The 19362-nt window shown below is 45.7% G+C and overlaps 2 protein-coding genes across 2 annotated transcripts in view; both read right to left on the reverse strand.

The window, feature by feature from the left end:
• The window catches only part of LOC144324883 (C-type lectin domain family 2 member A-like), a 110782-nt gene extending 92232 nt beyond the window's left edge, over nt 1-18550 (reverse strand). Inside the window, exon 1 of the mRNA XM_077925221.1 lies at nt 18452-18550. The gene's annotated coding sequence lies outside the window, so the exon portion shown is untranslated. The remainder of the gene's footprint in view (nt 1-18451) is intronic.
• Nucleotides 3162-18547, reverse strand: LOC114591970 (C-type lectin domain family 2 member D-like). The gene is made up of 6 exons (XM_077925216.1): nt 18429-18547; nt 14661-15164; nt 12769-12882; nt 10187-10380; nt 9978-10084; nt 3162-5419 (listed from the first exon to the last, which is right to left on the reverse strand). Exons 2-6 carry the CDS (start codon nt 14776-14778, stop codon nt 5206-5208), a joined length of 747 nt encoding a protein of 248 aa, XP_077781342.1. The 5' UTR covers nt 14779-15164; nt 18429-18547; the 3' UTR covers nt 3162-5205.
• Nucleotides 18551-19362: the final 812 nt, after the last annotated feature.

Consider the following 19362-nt stretch of genomic DNA (forward strand, 5'->3'; position numbering starts at 1 on the left):
AGTGGTTTAGGCCACACCGGCACCTACGGCACATTGTGCAGTGGTGCCCCGCAAGACGAACGCCTCGCAAGACGGAAAACCGGCTAGACGAAAGGGTTTTCCGTTTTGGAGGCGCTTCGCTAAACGAATTTCCCTATGGGCTTCCTTCGCAAGACGAAAGCCCATAGGGAAATCTCCGGGACAGCAGGGAAGCGCAGCGCGTCTTCCCCACTGTCCTCGGACCTCCTCCGAAGCCTGGCGCCGGGGCGCCGCCAGGCTTCAGAAGGATGCTCCGAAGCCTGGCAGCGGGAGGAGGTCTCTCCGCCCCGCCGCCAGGCTTCGGAAGGCTGCTCCGAAGCCTGGCGGCGGGGCGGAGAGACCTCCTCCCGCTGCCAGGCTTCGGAAGGATGCTCCGAAGCCTGGCAGCGGGAGGAGGTCTCTCTGCCCCGCCGCCAGGCTTCGGAAGGCTGCTCCGAAGCCTGGCGGCGGGGCGGAGAGACCTCCTCCCACCGCCAGGCTTTGGAGCAGCATTTTAAAATGGCCCGGGACAGCGGAGGACTTCTCCGCTGTCCCGGGGTTTTTTAAAATGCTGGCAGGCGGCAGCCCTGGAGGAGCAGGGACCGAGCAACAGGAGCTCACCCCGTCGCGGGGATTCAAAACGCCGACCTTCTGATCAGCAAGTCCTAGGCTCTGTGGTTTAACCCACAGCGCCACCCGCGTCCCAGTGGCTATGTAGAGAAGGACTAATAACTGTGCCCAGTTTCATTTGTCTCAGTCCACGGGGAAGTACATCAGGGGAAATCTTTAATGAACGCCCCTCGTATATATCATTCTAAAATGTCACAGGTTTTTCTTACCTCATTATTGGTTTGTTTCATGGGTAGACAAACTGAGGCCCGGGGGCCAGATCCAGCCCAAGCACCTTCTAAATCCGGCCCATGGACGGTCTGGGAATCAGTGTGTTTTTACATGAGTAGAGCTGCTGCTGCTGCTGCTGCTGCTGTCGTGAGTGCTTAATTTTAGTATAATTGTTTTTTGCTCTTTTTTTTTGTTAAGTTATTATATAGTTTGTATTTTGCTTTTTAAGGGGAAGGGTCAGGGCTGCCTGGGAGAGGGCCTCAGTCAATAGAATGGCTGGGGCAGGTTCCACAGGGGGGAATGTATTGGGACACCTGATCTCAGTGATCACGGGCAGGAGGAGGAGTTACGCTAAGACCAGACCATGTCTGAACTGAGTTTCCATATGAATCATTGTAGCAGTTTTCCAAAACTAATTTTCAATAAAATTAACTTAATCATTAACATCTTTCTTTCTTATCCTATTCGCTTATATCCATAATATTATAAAATTTAAAATACATTACTCCTAAGCCAATTTGGTACTCACAAATGATACTACTTATGTTATCTTAGAATATATTGCTAAATAGTCCTTAAATTTCTTCCATTCTTCTTGGTATTCCTCCTCCTTCTGTTCGCAGATTCTATCAGTCAGGTCGGCCAGCTCCAGAAAATTCATCATACAATAAATTTCCTTTTATAAATTTATAAATAAATTTTCACCGACTCGGCCCCGGACACACTGACCAGATGCTTGGAAGCTGTGGCTGGATGGTTTCGTGGGAGCCAATTGAAACTAAATCCTTCGAAGACAGAGGTCCTCTGGCTGGGTCGGGATGGCATGGGGATGAGGGACCAACTCCCTTCTCTTGCGGGGGCCCAATTAGTGCCAGTGCCTTCCGTTAAGAGTTTGGGTGTAATCCTTGACGCCTCCCTTTCCATGGAGGCGCAAGTTACAGCAACAGCCAAGGCAACATTTTTCCACCTTCGCCGCATCAAGCAGTTGGTCCCTTACCTTTCCCGCCCCGATCTGGCCACAGTGATCCATGCGACGATCATCTCCAGGCTTGACTACTGTAATTCGCTCTACGCGGGGCTGCCCTTGAAGCTGTCCCAGAAACTCCAGCGGGTGCAGAATGCTGCAGCGAGGCTCCTCACGGTGTCTCTGCCATGGGAGCACATTCACCCAGTGCTTTTCAAGCTGCACTGGCTCCCAGTGGAGTACAGGGTCAGATTTAAGGTGCTGGTTTTGACCTTTAAAGCCCTTCACAGCCTAGGACCCTCGTACCTAAAGGATCGCCTCTCCCGGTATGCCCCACGGAGAGCCTCAATGTCCATAAATTGCAACACCCTAGTGGTCCCGGGCCCTAAGGAAGTTAGATTGGCTTCAACCAGAGCCAGGGCCTTTTCAACTCTGGCTCCGGCCTGGTGGAACACTCTGTCTCATGATGAGGCATCTGATCAAGGCCTGTATTTTAAAATGAGCTTAAAAGATATATTTGCAAATGTTTGTATGTTTCATGCCAGGCAGAAACCAGCTGGCTAAGTACTCTGGCAGTTGTTTATCTTCCTGCTCAAGGCCCCCCCTGATTTATAGCAGTAACAGGAGACAAGTTTCTCAAAGTTGTAAAAGGGAATTAAAGGCTGGGAGCAAAGGTTATACTGACCCTACATATTACAGAATACAATCAAGCTGCAAAAACACTAATTAAGAGTTGGTAAATAGTAAGATTTATTGTTTAACAGAAAATAATACCATGTGCCTCCCATCAGACTCTAGCCATATTTTCCTAAGGTTAAAGGGCAAGAGCTAATGGGAAAAGCAGCTGGCTGGGAAAGGGGGGTGTAAACTGATGAGGCTTTTTTTGCAAAAATATTATAAGTTGTATGAATCTTAAGATAGTGCATGTTATTGGAAATGTTATGCTTTAGCAAATATGATTAAGCAAATGGTAAAATAAGTGACAAATGAGAAAAGAAGATAAGTGAACCAAACATATTATGTTTATTTTAAAGGTATCAAAATTGAGATACAACATATTGAATACGGAGACATAATAATTGAAAGTTGTAACAAGGTTTGAAATAAGGTAACAAATTGCTGATATTGTTATTACAAAGAACGCAGATTTGGAAGGTGTGGGGAAGTCCAATGGGGATTTACGGAAAGTGGAATGTTTATATATCTATAACTTTATTAAGGTTTTTTCTTTTTCTTTTGTTAAAAAAAAATCAAAAAAAGTGTTTCTTGTATTTGGTTTCTTCTGTACTATTTGGAATGTACAAAACTATGAAAAGAAACGCAATAAAAAATATTTTTTTAAAAAATATATATATATAGGCAGCCGGCTGTCAACATTGTAGCAACAACAACCCAAGGTTTCCCGCCTAAAGTGGACCTGAGTGAAAACTACATACACAATACTCCTTTTGGCCAGGGTGAGAACTTCAATACATAACACCCCTCCCCACCGAGATAAGGCATTAGTTACAATCATAGCGGTTCCATTACATACAGCAATACCCTTATTGGTTTCAGTAAGGCACATAAGCATATTAATTGACCCTATTCACCATACAGCTTTACATGTGCAGTTTGTCCAGTGAATATCGTCTTTTAAATATGCTGGGTGCTTGGAAACCCTGCTGGATCACCGAGGGCCAGTACCAGAGTCCGGGTGGCCTTGTGGATTTCCTAGGCGGAGAGTTCAGCAGCTTCTGAGGCCACAGCCTCCTCAATGGCTTTCTGCAGCGCGAGGTCTGGCTTGGCAGGGAGACGCCATTGCAGATGGATGTCCCGGACCCTGCAGACGATTCGATCCATCAGGGCATCGTCTAAGTCTCAGAACTCGCAGTGCATTGCAGCCTGTCGGAGGGCGGCAGTGTAGTTGTTAATTTGACTCCCCTCTGCCTGGTTCCGGTAGTAGAACGCATGGCGGGCAGCAATCTTGGATGGCTTTGGTGTGTAGTGGTTGCGGATCTTCTCACTTTGGGGCCACAAAGGCTGAGGAAGAGGCCCCGCTTCTGCTCTACAGACCCTCTTGTAAGCTCATTTGCTTGGAGGTAGCAGTCAAACCGAGTGAGGTAGGAGTCCCATGATTCAGAGGCTGGGGCAAACGGTGGTAGAGGCACGAGTGAAACCATAGTTCCTATGCCGACATGGAGGGCGATGGATGGAACACAGTGCTCTAGCCAGAACAGTCAGCTCTGAATTGGTTCTGCTCCGTGATTTCGCTCAGTGTTTCAGCTCCGTGTTCAGCTCATCTCAGAGGGTAGCTGCGTCTGGCTGTGCTCTGATGTCCATCAATCCCACCTTCGTCGCCAGTGTTAAATAGTGGGTAGACATAGAAGACAACGCAGCGATATCTCCAAAGCAGTTCTTTATTTGTAAGCTGGGACAGAACTGAACAGCAAACAGCCAGCCTGCTTTTATAGGCAGCCGGCTGTCAACATTGTAGCAACAACAACCCAGAGTTTCCCGCCTAAAGTAACTGACGTGGACCTGAGTGAAAACTACATACACGATACTCCTTTTGGCCAGGGTGAGAACTTCAATACATAACAAAATTAAAACAATTTAAAAGAGGAGACCTCTCTGCTGAGCAGCCACAGTCCTTGTGAAGGCCCTGCCCCAAGCCAGGTGGAGAGAGGGCCAGGGCAGGTCCCTTCAGGCCCTCAGCAGGCAGTCCTCTTGGGCAATGGCAACAGTGCTTTTGAGCTCCAAAGACAAAAATATGACCCAGGTATAAAAGCTGGAAGTCCTCTCAGGACATAAGTAAATCTGGGAGTAATGTTCATTTTGAGAGCATGCATCTTCCCCGCAAGGGTAAGGTTTAATGGTTCCCACCTGTCAATATTTAGTGAAGCCTCTTTTATTATTTCATTTATGTTTACTGTTATTAACTGAGTTATATCTCTTGGTATTATCAGACCTAGATATTGAATAGATTTGATACAAATCTGGAATTGGTATTGCTTAAATGAACGAGTAATTAGATTTTCACCTATTGGCATCTATTCCAATTTGGACCAATTAATTGAGTATCCTGATATTTTACCCAAATCATCCGTTGCGTTCATCAAATTAGGAATACTAGATTGAGGCTTTGAAATAAGCAGCAGTCTTTCACCTGCAAATAAAAACAATTTATATTTAAATGGCAAAGCCGTGCCAACCACCCCCAACTTGGACAGCCGCTCCAGAAGGACACCGTGGTCAATGGTATCCTTCAGGATACCGCTGAGACGTCAAGGAGAATTAACGTTTCCTCTGTCTCTCTCCCAACATTGCCCAGGAAACCACAAATCTGCACCACACTCAAAATCTGGACCACCCAACAAAATCAAGTGAGGTTTTTCCTCCACCAACACCCACAGATTCAATTGCTAGGGTGGATTGCCCAATCTCTCTCCTCTGTTGTGGAGGCTACAGGGTTCTGCATTCCTCATGGAGTATGATCTGCCGGAGTTAGAATCCTGTGCTGTTTCACATTTACCAACTGGTTTGCTGCAGATCCAGGGTTCTTCACTTGCACTGGTGGCGCTAGCAACACCCTGATGGTTTAAGTAAGCATATGTTCCTCCTCCCCGAATTTTAAACCTAAAAAGCAATAGAAGGTAAAAATAGTATCCCTGAGAACAAGTATAAGACCATGCCACAGAAAAGAGACCCCCAGCGTATGTGCAGGAAGCCCTGGAAGCTAATTTTCACCTGAAGAATACTGCAGAAGACAGCTTCATTCATATTAATTTAATACATTTAAATTTAAGATTACGTAATCTTGGCTCCCCTTCATAGATCACTTCCTTGCCGTGGCAAAGGGGCTTGGATAACTCAGAGAAGCTATGAACTATGCCGAGCAGGGCACCCAAGATGGACAGGTCATAGTGGAGAGTTTTGACCAAACGTGATCCACCTGGAGGAGGAACCGGCAAGCCACTCCAGTATCTTTGCCAAGAAAACTCCATGGACAAAGACAACAGGCATATAAAAGTTATGACACTGGATGATGAGCCCCTCAGGTCGGACGGCGTCCAACATGCTACTGGGGAAGAGCGGAGGACAAGTACAAGTAGATTCAGAGCTGATGAAGCGGCTGGGCTAAAGCCGAAAGGTCGCTCAGTTGCGGATATGCATGGAAGTGAAAGGAAAGTCCAATGCTGTAAAGAAAAATATTGCATAGGAACCTGGAATGTAAGAACCATGAACCTTGGTAAGTTGGATGTGGTCAAAAATGAGATGGCAAGAATAAATATTGACATCCTGGGCATCAGTGAACTAAAATGGACGGGAATGGGCGAATTCAGTTCAGATGACCATCATATCTACTACTGTGGGCAAGAATCTCGTAAAAGAAATGGAGTGGCTCTCATAGTCAACAAAAGAGTGGTGAAAGCTGCACTGTGATGCAATCTCAAAAATGATAGAATGATCTCGATACAAATCCAAGGCAGACCTTTTAACCTCACAGTAATCCAAGTTTATGCACCAACTACTGGTGCTGAAGAAATTGAAATTGACCAGTTCTATGAAGACTTACAACACCTTATAGAAGTGACACCAAAGAAGGATGTTCTTCTCATTATAGGGGATTGGAATGCTAAAGTAGGGAATCAAGAGATAAAAGGAACAACTGGCAAGTTTGGCCTTGGAGATCAAAACGAAGCAGGGCAAAGGCTAATAGAGTTCTGCCAAGAGAACAAGCTGGTCATCACAAACGTTCTTTTTCAACAACACAAGAGATGACTCTACACATGGACATCACCATTTCTGGTGATTCAGATTGATTATATTCTCTGCAGCCAAAGATGGAGAAGCTCTATACAGTCAGCAAAAACAAGACCTGGAGCTGATTGTGGCTCAGATCATCAGCTTCTTATAGCAAAATTCAAGCTTAAACTGAAGAAAGTAGGAAAAACCACTGGGCTGGTAAGAGACAATCTAAGTCAAATCCCTTATGGATACACAGTGGAAGTGAGGAACAGGTTTAAGGATTTAGATTTGGTGGACAGAGTGCCTGAAGAACTATGGGTGGAGGCTTGCAACATTATACAGGAGGCAGCAACGAAATCCATCCCAATGAAAAGGAAATGCAAGAAAGCAAAGTGGCTGTCCAACGAGGCCTTACAAATAGTGGGGGAGAGAAGGCAAGCAAAATGTGAGGGAGATAGTGAAAGATACAGGAAATTGAATGCAGATTTCCAAAAAAAATAGCAAGGAGAGACAAGAAGGCCTTCTTAAATGAGCAATGCAAAGAAATAGAGGAAAACAACAGAATGGGAAGAACCAGAGATCTGTTCAAGAAAATTGGAGATATGAAAGGAACATTTCATACAAAGATTACCATAATAAAGGACAAAAGTGGTAAGGACCTAACAGAAGCAGAAGACATCAAGAAGAGGTGGCAAGAATACACAGAGGAATTATACCAGAAAGATATGGATGGCTCGTACACCCCAGGTACATCCTGGAGAGTGAAGTCAAATGGGCCTTAGAAAGCACTGCAAATAACAAGGCTAGTGGAAGTGATGGTATTCCAGCTGAACTATTTAAAATTTTAAAAGATGATGTTGTTAAGGTGCTACACTCAATATGCCAACAAGTTTGGAAAACTCAGCAGTGGCCAGAGGGTTGGAGAAGATCAGTCTACATCCCAATCCCAAAGAATGCTCCAACTACCGCACAATTGCACTCATTTCACACGCTAGCAAGGTTGTGCTTAAAATTCTACAAGGTAGGCTCAAGCTGTATGTGGACCGAGAACTACCAAAAGTGCAAGCTGGATTTAGAAGAGGCAGAGGAACCAGAGACCAAATTGCAAAGATGCGCTGGATTATGGAGAAAGCTAGAGAGTTCCAGAAAGACATCTACTTCTGCTTCATTGACTATGCAAAAGCCTTTGACTGTGTCAACAACAGCAAACTATGGCAAGTTCTTAAAGAAGTGGGAGTGCCTGATCACCTCATCTGTCTCCTGAGAAATATCTATGTGGGACAAGAAGCTACAGTTAGAACTGGATATGGAACAACTAATTGGTTCAAAATTGGGAAAGGAGTACGGCAAGGCTGTATATTGTCTCCCTGCTTATTTAACTTATATGCTGAATTCATCATGCGAAAGGCTGGGCTGGATGAATCCCAAACCGGAATTAAGATTGCCGGGAGAAATATCAACAACCTCGGATATGCAGATGACACAACATTGATGGCAGAAAGTGAGGAGGAATTAAAGAACCTGCAGCAGAGATCGTAGAAATTTTGCCTGAAAGCCATCTAGCTTTGGCAGGAAAGAACCTTTTAATGAGGGTGAAAGAAGAGAGCGCAAAATATGGGTTGAAGCTCAACATCAAAAAAACGAAGATCATGGCCACTGGGCCCATCACCTCCTGGCAAATAGAAGGGGAAGAAATGAAGGCAGTGAGAGATTTTACTTTCTTGGGCTCCATGATCACTGCAGATGGTGAGAGCAGCCACGAAATTAAAAGATGCCTGCTTCTTGGGAGAAAAGCAATGACAAACCTTGACAGCATCTTAAAAAGCAGAGACATCACCTTGCCAACAAAGGTCCGTATAGTTAAAGCTATGGTTTTCCCAGTAGTGATGTATGGAAGTGAGAGCTGGACCATAAAGAAGGCTGATCGCCGAAGAACTGATGCTTTTGAATTATGGTGCTGGAGGAGACTCTTGAGAGTCCCATGGACTGCAAGAAGATCAAACCTATCCATTCTTAAGGAAATCAGCCCTGAGTGCTCACTGGAAAGACAGATCCTGAAGCTGAGACTCCAATACTTTGGCCACCTCATGAGAAGAGAAGACTCCCTGGAAAAAACCCTGATGTTGGGAAAGATGGAGGGCACAAGGAGAAGGGGATGACAGAGGATGAAATGGTTGGATAGTGTTCTCGAAGCTATGAATGTGAGTTTGACCAAACTGCGGGAGGCAGTGGAAGACAGGAGTGCCTGGCGTGCTCTGGTCCATGGGGTCATGAAGAGTCAGACACGACTAAACAACAACAAATCTTGGCTCAGGACCCCAGCAAATGGTATAAAAGCCCCTGATTTCAGAAGAAGAGTGGCGATCTTGACATGAACCATTCTGGAGCATGAAGATGGGTTTTGAGCCTAACTGAAGAACCGTCAGCCAGCCTGAAGAAACGGAGATATCCAGTGGCTGGAGAGGACACGCAGATGAGCCTATTTTATCCCTATATCTCTGCTTATTATTCCTTTGCTTAAAATCTTTACTTATTGTCTACAGTGGTACCTCAGGTTACATATGCTTCAGGTTACATATGCTTCAGGTTACAGACTCTGCTAACCCAGAAATATTACCTCGGGTTAAGAACTTTGCTTCAGGATGAGAACAGAAATCGTGCTCCAGTGGCGCAGCGGCAGCAGGAGGCCCCATTAGCTAAAGTGGTGCTTCAGGTTAAGAACAGTTTCAGGTTAAGAACGGACCTCCGGAATGAATTAAGTACTTAACCCGAGGTGCCACTGTAAAGGCTTTCTTCACTCAATGGTCTGTCAGTCCTCCATCCAGTGAGAGCCAAAGAACCTGTCTTCCCTTGCCTAGAGGTTGCCCCCAGCTGGGGTGGCTATTGAGCAAGACAGCAGGCTGAGAGGGTATTGGCTCCACGCATGCCCTCACAACTGGCAAGGCATAACATTTGGGTGGCATATATTAAGCTTTATGTGTAAACCAAGACGGATGTAATGATTGTATTGTTCATGTGAGCTGACGTTTTGCAGGGGGTTAAAATTCCCCCTTCCTTTTGTCTCTTCCCCCAAGGGTGAAACTAGGCAGTATTTCAAAGACCCAGTTTGGCACCCCATCACCAAGCATATTTGCATACATACACACACGCACACACACTCAGGCTGGACGACTCAATGGTACCCCTCTGGAGGCTTCACCTGGCACAAATTCCTGCTTAGCCCCACCCCACCCCATAGCCATGTCTCTGCCCTCCCTCCTTAATAAATTCACAATTTTTAAAACACACACACACACACACACACACACATATATTAAAGAATTTTTTTCCAAAAGCAAAACATTCTGCATAGCCCGGACATTTAAATGGCTGGTTCTGCCAAATTTCCAGTTTCTGGACTTTGGCATTTGTTTCTTGACACACAACAGGGGAAAAAAGATCTCACCAGTTATTGAAAATGGTGTCATTGATCCATTTCCAAGGCTCCTGGTTATCCATTCTTTGGAGACCAATCCAGTGGTCAGCAGGACCTTTGTATCGTCTCAAGAAGCTCTTAATAAAGAAAAGAAGTGTCAATACATTTTCAACCCTCATCCAAGTGGAGAATCAACTCTATTTGGGGCTGCAGACTGTGCTCTGTATCTTTCCACTCACCATCTCCTCTTGGGAGTCAATCACGACCAAAGAGGCATTGAGAGAGGCACAGTAATTCTGGCTATAAGTCCAGTTTCCTTCACTCTCTGAAAAGTAATAGCATTTCCTTTGGTAGCCAATCCAGTGGTCCGGACAGTACTCAGTTGGAGTGGAAGGAGAATGTAGGGCGGTAGGCAGTACTTCACAACTTCTCCCTATTGATAAGAAGGGTATCAGAAAGTGAGACAGATTGCTATCTATATCTTATAAACAGTCCTACCAAAAATAAAGGTCAGGCAGCGTACTCCACTCATACCATCATCTTATTCATATGCTGCCTTTTTACAAAAACAATCCTGCTTAAAGCAGCTCACAACAAAGAAAAAGGAAATAAGTCTCAAAACCAGACATTTCATAACTATACAGTGGTGCCTCGCAAGACGAAATTAATTCATTCTGCGAGTTTTTTCATCTTGCGAATTTTTCGTCTTGCGAAGCACGGTTTCAGAAAAGTTTTGGAAAAGCTTCAAAAATCACCAAAGTCTTCAAAAACCTCAAAAAAGGCTACCACACCGCATGCTATGAGTTGCTCCTCGAAGTCAAGTCGCAACTGTATTAACGATTTTAAGAAAAAGGAAACAAACTTGCAAGACATTTTCGCCTTGCGAAGCAAGCCCATAGGGAAATTCGTCTTGCGAAGCAACTCAAAAAACCACAAACCCTTTCGTCTTGCGAGTTTTTCGTCTTGCGAGTTTTTCGTCTTGCGAGGCATTCGTCTTGCGAGGTACCACTATAGATCAAAACAACATAACTGCAAATATAGCACACAAAAACATTGCATGAAGAACTCATCATCTCCAGGTTGACAATCTTTCAGAGCCACTGCTAGTCAGATCACAAGTCGGTTGGGGCTGATGAGATTTGTAACCAAACAACATTGCTTGCCTGGGAAGACAGGACTCAGGGAGAGGGACCAAAGGTTATAGAGCAAATGATCTGCATGCATACTATTTCTGGTTCCACCCACAGCGTCTCCAGGTAGAGATCCCTGTTGGAAACCCTGGGCAGCCACTGCCAGGCAGTGTAGACTCAGCAGGAGCCAAGGTGATGTTCAGATGGTGGGAGTTGTAGACCAACAGTGTCTAGAGGGCACCCAATGGGCTACTCCCAGAGACAACACTGGCCAAATGGACTAAAAGTCTTGACTCGGGATAAGGGTGCTTCCTCTACATGAGGAACAGATTGGCTAAATTAGGGTAGGAGGGAGTGCAGCAAACCTAGGGCCCATCTCTGTCCACAAGCCCAGGAGGCTGCAGAATATGGAGCAGCTTCTCCCATGGCTGCCACATATTCAAAGCCAGCCAGGTCCCTACACCTGATTCCTCATAAGAGTTGACTCCCCCTGAGAGGAGCATTGGATCAGAGATATATATATATATCTTTATTAAACATCACCAGTGCAACACATTATACCAAATATAATACATACAATACATATACTTAAGCCTACTTATTTGGAAATAAGCGCAATGGTTTTTGATTCTGAGCAAGCACACTTATGGTTTGTTTGTTGATATCCTGCACATACTAGACAAGGGATGGGATATTGTTGGATTTGAACTCCCACCAGCCCTTCCCACTTCCCTTCCAACAAAGGATTGGTGGAAGTTGCAACCCAACTACGTCAGAAGGGCCACCCTTATTCTTAGCGCTCACAAATGCAAACAACAGTACAGGCCTTTTCATCTGGTGCTGGAATTCTTTTAAAACAAGCCGCTTACACAAAACCCTCCAGATGTTGTTGGACTACAACTCCTATCATCCCATACTGGCTGGGGCTAATGGGGAAATACAATCTAAAATGGCAGGGTAGTGTCAGTCTATTGACAAAGGACATCACTGCTGCTTCCTATAGTGGTTCAGGGTGGCGGCAAGGTTGGGGCAGTGTGGGTGCTGGTAGAGCAATTCTGGCACCCCTGCTGTGGAGTTCAAGCCACCCCACATTCAAGGGCGTAGCGATGGGGATGCAACAGGGGCATGCAGCACTGGGTGCCACCACTGAAAGGGTGACAAATCCCGGGAGGCACTCACCTTGGTGCCTGCAGCGCGCCCAAGCCATGGCTCGGGCGTGCAAAGGCTCTGCTGCTCAAAAGGTCCACCTGCTGCCTCCCCAGCTGTAGGATGACTGAGGGGGAGGAGGCAGACAGAGAGCCCTGTAGACGGCTGGCCCCGCCACTCCAGGCACCCAATCGGATTGCTCCACCGCTGCCCACAATCACCCGGTAAGCAATGACAATGCTACTGCCAGGAGGCCAGCATCATCCCACCCCACCCGCTGCTCTTGCAATAAGGGCACCAGATTGCAGAAGGCTGTTTATATCATTTGAAATTTAAGCATCTCTGTCTATTATATTGGTCTATTATTGGTCTATTGGTCTATTATTACAGTAAACAAAGACTACATTAACTGAATGTGGGCCCCCATCCACAACTGCTTCCAGGCTACCTCAACTGAATAACAATAAAGCTATTCTAGCTGCTGAGGAGAGATTTTTGAGAACAGGTGGCCTGTAGAGAAGCTGGCAAAATGGCTCCTCACTTACTTGATAAAGCAATGCTGCCCGCGATGATGATGGTAATGATCAGAATGACACTAAACGCCAAGCCCAAATTTTTTATATTAAAAACGAGTCTCCGTTTTCCATTATTGCACAAACCTGCAGAGGGAAATAAAGTGTTAATGTGTCCTTGGTTTCAGCAAGATGCCGGACAAGTCCTTCTAGAAACTCCAAAGTATCTGGAGGGCTCCAAGTCTACCAAGGCTTGGGTAAAAACAAAAAAAATCCTTCCAGTAGCACCTTAAAGACCAACTAAGTTAGTTCTTGGTATGAGCTTTCGTGTGCATGCACACTTCTTGCACACGAAAGCTCATACCAAGAACTAACTTAGTTGGTCTTTAAGGTGCTACTGGAAGGATTTTTTTTGTTTTGACTATGGCAGACCAACACGGCTACCTATCTGTAACAAGGCTTGGGTAGTCCACCCACATTGAAGGTGTGAATTCAAGCTTGCATCACACCAAGATGTCATACCACTCAACAGTCCTGATTTATGTGGGACATCCTGGAATTACAGAAGCCAATCCTGACTTCTGAATGAATCCAACAATGTCCCATTTTTTTGGTCCGGTGCTCTGGTGCGGATCAGCTGGGGACCAATAAAAGAAACGTCCCGATTTTGGCCAGTGGGATGTTGGAAGAGTATGAGATGAACCAAGTTCACCTGTGGCATCATGAAGCTCATAGGTTTGGTGTCTCCCACCACAAAGTCAGCCAAGTGGTATGCCTCTGCGCATGGCTGGCGAGTCACCAGTTATTTATTTTATTAAAAAGTATTTACATGCCACCATCTCCTAAGGTGTTGCACAATAATATTTGTACAATAAAACAAAAATCACCAGAAGAAATAGTAAAATAAATATATAAATCATTAAAATAACTGGGAGATCAACAACATTTTAAACTGCTGTATAGGCTTGTTGGCATAAGAGAAGGTCTTCAAGTCAAGATTAGAAGTCAGAAGTGAAGATTCCTGATGTATCTGTGCTGGAAGAGCCTTTCACAGCCTGAACTGGTGGCGCTAAATGCCCAACTTCTAGCTGAGGTCACTTGGGCTTCTGAGACATGGAGACAACCAGATGTGCTCCTGTGGATGATCTATTGCGCTAGAAATCTTTATTCATTCAATAAAGGACAGTGAATTTTCAAATTTCCCTCAACCAAATAACAACAAGAAGAAGTGCAACAACAAGAGCAAAAACAAAGCATTTCAGTGCCACTGTGCTAGTAAATGCTGTGGACCATGTACCTGCATCTGCAGATTCCTAGTCGCTTATCTGTGACTCTCTAGGTCTGTGTACAGCAGAAATGGGGGCCATGTGGTCCTCCAGATGTTTTTGGTCTACAGGTCTCATCATTCCTGAACATTGGCTATCAGGGAGTGATGGGAGGGAGTTGGAATCTAGCAAGCCACAAGCTCTGCATTCTTGGTGTACATGGAAGGTGAACTGGGAAAAGAGGTAGGAATCTCTCTCCTCAAGGGCAGCCTCACCCCCTTCTCCTTATGCATGCCTGTGTGAGGAAGGATTGTTCCATCTGAGAGAGGAACTAAGAAGAGACTGAGAAGCCTTCCACACTATTCAAAACTGGGTACAATCAACAGTTTAGAGGAGCTGAACATGCTTTGAAAGAGGTATCGCTTCCCATGATGTAAAGGTATCTCTCTGCTCCAACCACTCAATCTTGTCAAATCAATTTTTACAAGAGTAGCTATGTACCCATCCTTTTCCAACTGTTTTAACTGCCTGAATAAACTAGAGTCTCCATGAATTTAATTAGTTGGCCCGCATTTTGCAGCTCTCATCCCAGCAGCAAATCCATAATTTTTCTGACAGTAGGTGCAGACAAACACACCTTTCTCATCAGAACTCACTTACCATTTAGAGCTTGTTGGGTGCTTCCATTATTTGTGATTTCATTACTTCCAGCATTCTGTGCTACTGCTGGATTCATGGGGAGACTTCGCTCTGTCGTTTTAGTTTCAGAGAAACCCATCTTTTCCTTCTCCCAGGAGGATCCACAGATCTCACAATAAATGCTACTCAGCTCTAGTTACACTGAGTTTTCCAGTTTCTTAAGATATGTTCAAAGCAGATCACTGGATTGCAGATTCAAGCACAGTTTGGCTAGGTGATGTGGTGAGAAAACACCCCTTTAAAATACCACTTAATCATGTGCTTTAATTGGATACTTTGTCCAGCCAAGCTGTACTTAATATGTATTCCATTTCCCTGTGTAAAATGGCTGCCTTTGTGACTGCTTTTATTCCCAGCGAAAGTAAAGCCTCTTCAGAGTCTGAAGTATCAATTCTGGGCTTTTGCCACAAAATAATTTCACAACAGCATCAGTTTTTGCCACAGCATCAATGTCCCGAGATTTCTCTGTGGAGACAAAATTACAGAGCAGAGAAATAAATTATCTTTTCTTGAAGTCTTTAAAAGGTGCAGTTTTGCTTCCATACTAGTATAGCCCCCCCCCCCTCACAAAAGCCCTGAAGGTGGCCTTACATATACCAATTTACAGGTCTGGAAATTCAGGTATGAAATATTGCTTCTTTTTAGTCTAAATGATTATAATCATATTTCTATATCTACTTGATGAAATTAAAGCATTGAGAAAAAGTGAAAGGGAGGAGCGCTTGAGATAGTTAAAGATGGCTATCTTATCTCCCTCAAGAACTAACTTAGTTGGTCTTTAAGGTGCTACTGGAAGGAATTTTTTTGTTTTATCTCCCTCAGTCTCCTCTTTCCCAGGTTTCCATGCCTTATTAGGAAAGGTTGCTCTCATCTGGACACTTTCCACCCTGGGTCGGCAAACTAAGGCCTGGGGGCAGCTTGTGGCCCATCAGACTCATAAATCTGGCCTCCAGAGCCTGCCACCCACTCAGTCAGTCCCCACAGAAACCGCAGATGCCTCACCATGTGGGGACTGACTTCCGCGACACTGGCGCAGCTTCGGATTGGCTGAAGGAAGCTCCTGCAGCCAATCCAAAGCTGCGGACACCTCTGGGTGATGCCTGTTGTAAACAAAAATGGCCCTTTTCCCTTTTGGTGTATCCAAGAGCCCATATAGAGTCCTTACATAGGTTCCCTATTGGTAGGAGCGAATAACAGAGGCCAACCAGAGAATACTGAGAAGCAAAGCAGCTAGTAAGCTTGATCTTTATTGATCTGTTGCAACAGGGTGCTCCCCTCACACGCTGAAGAGGAGGAGGAACCCAGAACAATGGCACACAAGGCCTTATAAAGACTTTTGAAATTGCCACCCTGTAGATCAAGACCACCCCCAGAAACATCATACATACATCACAGAAGGGGTGTAACCTAAAACCACCTCTCAGATACATCACACCTACATCACAGAAAAGGCGGTCTAAACAGAAATTTGAATGTTGTTTTCTCCTGTGCTGTTTATCTCTTGTCTGGCAGGTTATTTGATTGGATTGCCTGGGGAGCCTGGCCATTCTTTTGTAGTGATAAATACTTAGTTCCTGGACCAGGTCACAGGATCACACCCTATTCAAACAGAGACATACCCTTAAGACAGGATTTGTGAGGAAAGAGACAATGGAGAGACTTTTCCACTTGGACCATGCAGAGAAAACATTTGCTCAGTTTAGGAATAAAAATGGCTTCAGGTCGGTCTTCCTGTGCTGATTTATGTACGTTCGGTTATGAACATTGCCATATATCTAAGACCTCAAAATTCCTATCACACGCCCCTTCCTTCCTGCTGAGGCGGCCGCCAAGAGCCTAGCGGGAGGAAGCAGCGGCGGCGGGGAGGCTGTCTCCGCTGCCCAGGCCAGCGGCATTGGCTCTGTGCCCCGCGGACCCCTGGCCAAGGCAGAGGACACCGACGAAGGCAAGTCGGTGTTGGCAGCTGCAGCTGCAGTGAGCAAGATGGATGTGAGTGGCGGCACACTGGGTGCTCTTGCCCCTTTCGGGAGAGGGTGGATCCAGACCTCCACAAGGTCTGAGGGACAGTGGATCGGCCCCCTGCCGAAAAAGTTTGCTGACCCCTGCTTTCCCCTTGTCAACATCCTCCATAAATGATGGTGCCCAGAAATGGACACAGTGCTTCAGGTGAGGTCTGATCCACTTTAATAAAGGTGTCCGGCACAAAAACCTCTGAATGCATCTGCCTAAAATTTGGCAGGCTTAAGCTAGAGAGGCTGATATTTCTGCAAATTTCTTCCACTTTTCTCTGAAGCGTGAACAACAGTACAGTCATACCTCGGGTTAAATACGCTTCGAGTTGAGCGCTTTCGTGTTGCGCTCCGTGGCAACCCGGAAGTAACGGAGCATGTTACTTCCGGGTTTTGCCGCTTGCACATGCGCAGACGCTCAAAATGATGTCACACTCATGCGCAGAAGTGGCGAAAAGTGACGCACGCGCGCAGACATGCCGTCACTAGTTACGTTTACCTCTAGATGTGAACAGGGCTCTGGAATGGATTCTGTTCGTATCTACAGGTACCACTGTATAGCCATTTTTTTATTCCCCATTATATTGAATGAGGGGGTGAGAACTTTGGGTTGTATTCCTAGCAGTGCCAAGAGAACGTTCTGTCAGCACCAGGATTTCTCCTTGCACAAGGGAACATTCTGCTCCTCTCCTCCCTCACGACCCCCAAAGGGATTCTAGGAGTTCCCCCAATCAAACAAAGCCGTCCTTATATTCAGTGCTTTTTTCCTGGGGTTACGTGGGAGTATGTGTACCCCTAAACATTTTGTGAATCTAAATGCTGCTGGGAAAGAGGCAGGAAGGAAGCGGCGCCTGCAAGCTCCACAGTCACCTAATCTTAGCCCAGCATCCAGCAGGGAGAGGGACAGAGGACGGCAGCCATACAGATATGGCCAGATATGGTTACCAGATTTTTTTCAATGAATCCGGGGACACTTTTTTTTTCTTTTTTAAGCTGAGCAGCAATAGGGAGTTAGTAGTGGTGGGGATGGTGAGGCAAAAGACCCTGGGCCCAAGCACACATGTATATTGTATAAAGCTGCAACGCCCTTCTTTCGCACCCTGTGAAACATAAACGCGCAGAGTTTTTAAAAAACTGGGAAACAGAATGCCGCCCACCCGTGACTCCTGAGCCTCCCCCAATCAGTCAAAACAAAGGGGGGAGGGGGCAGGAGATCTGTACCGTTCCCCTTCGGCAGTGGCAGCGCCACAGCAGTGGGCAGCTCCTGAAGCCAGCCAGAGCCAACTGCACTTCCAGCCTGGCTCCGGGCTGCTGAGGCTGCCGCTGCCATGTTTCCCGGGGACAGATTTGCAAATTTGGGGACTGTCCCAGGGAACTGGGGACGTCTGGTAACCCTAGAGGAGGCCCCTCCCCCCCCCGCGAGATCCTCCCTCCCCTTGCAGATGCACTCTGCGGCTAGGGCCAGATTTAGGTTTGATGAGGCCCTAAGCTACTGAAGATAATGGGGCCCTTTATAGGTCCTTTGTCAACAACAAATTTTCGCTGTTTTTTGTGTTGAAAATATGCTATATGGTAATTTATGGACCTAATGGGTACCTAAAGCCATTTGCCCATGTTGCCATGCAACCAGTCCATGCAGAATGTAGGCACCCTATATATAGAAATGAGAAAACCAGTGATATTTTAGGGAGCAGGCTAGCAGGTGGGGCCCATGACTTACCGTATTTTTCACTCCACTTTTACCTTCTGGCAGAATCAATCTAGCAGCTATGTTCTTCAGCGCAGGAATAGATATCTGCTGCCGACCAAGCCCACAAGAAGCAAAAGAGAAAGTGTTATCAAAGCGAATGGTCCCTGCTATTTATATTCTCCTCTTCCTCCCCCTCCCCCGCCTCCTCGTTACTGGCAGCGAACAGTTCCTAGTCAACATTCTGACTCCAGCCCCACCCAGCCTTTAAGGTCACCCCCCAGCCTGAATCTAGAGATGGTTTCAATTGCCCAAGGTCTTCTGCCTTGCTTCAGAGAACAGTGCAACCCTCTCAGGGGCTGAAGGCATTCTTGGGCACAAAGTGAAAAAGAATGTTTAGCATAATTTAAAGTCAACCCCACAAACAAAGGGCAGGACCTCCCAGTGGGGAATGTGATCACCCTCAATGTGCAAAGTTCAATGCACCGGAGAGTCCCTGTTTCTGCCGCCCCAAACCTGGGAATCATAAGATTCATACACCACTTTATTGTAAAACCCTCAGAGTGGTATACAAAAAGATAAAACAAAATCAGAAAAAAAATACAACCCTAATTTAAAACATACAAAAGTAAAAATATTAAAGCAGATTATAATTATGTACCTCAACTTTCTAAGCAACTTGTAGGCTTATCTAACAACATAATGTTTTTAGCTGGCGCCAAAGTTCCTTATACAGACCTATTGTTAGCAGCTGCTACTAAATTTCGTGGATTTCTGGAAATGGAACTGATTTCCTGCAATTGTTACTGCAGTAGTTGGTTTGAAGCCAACAGGGCAAGCCAGAACTAGAAGGGGTGGGACGTCCTTCCCTGCCTCTCCATCCATTTTTCTTTGTCTTGCCTTGCCCTCTGGCTCAGCATGAGGACTGTTTATTAAACTGAGCTTCATAAGACTATAAGAACGTCAG

Source organism: Podarcis muralis, chromosome 2 (genome assembly GCF_964188315.1).
Source record: "Podarcis muralis chromosome 2, rPodMur119.hap1.1, whole genome shotgun sequence".
Taxonomy (NCBI): Eukaryota; Metazoa; Chordata; class Lepidosauria; order Squamata; family Lacertidae; genus Podarcis; species Podarcis muralis.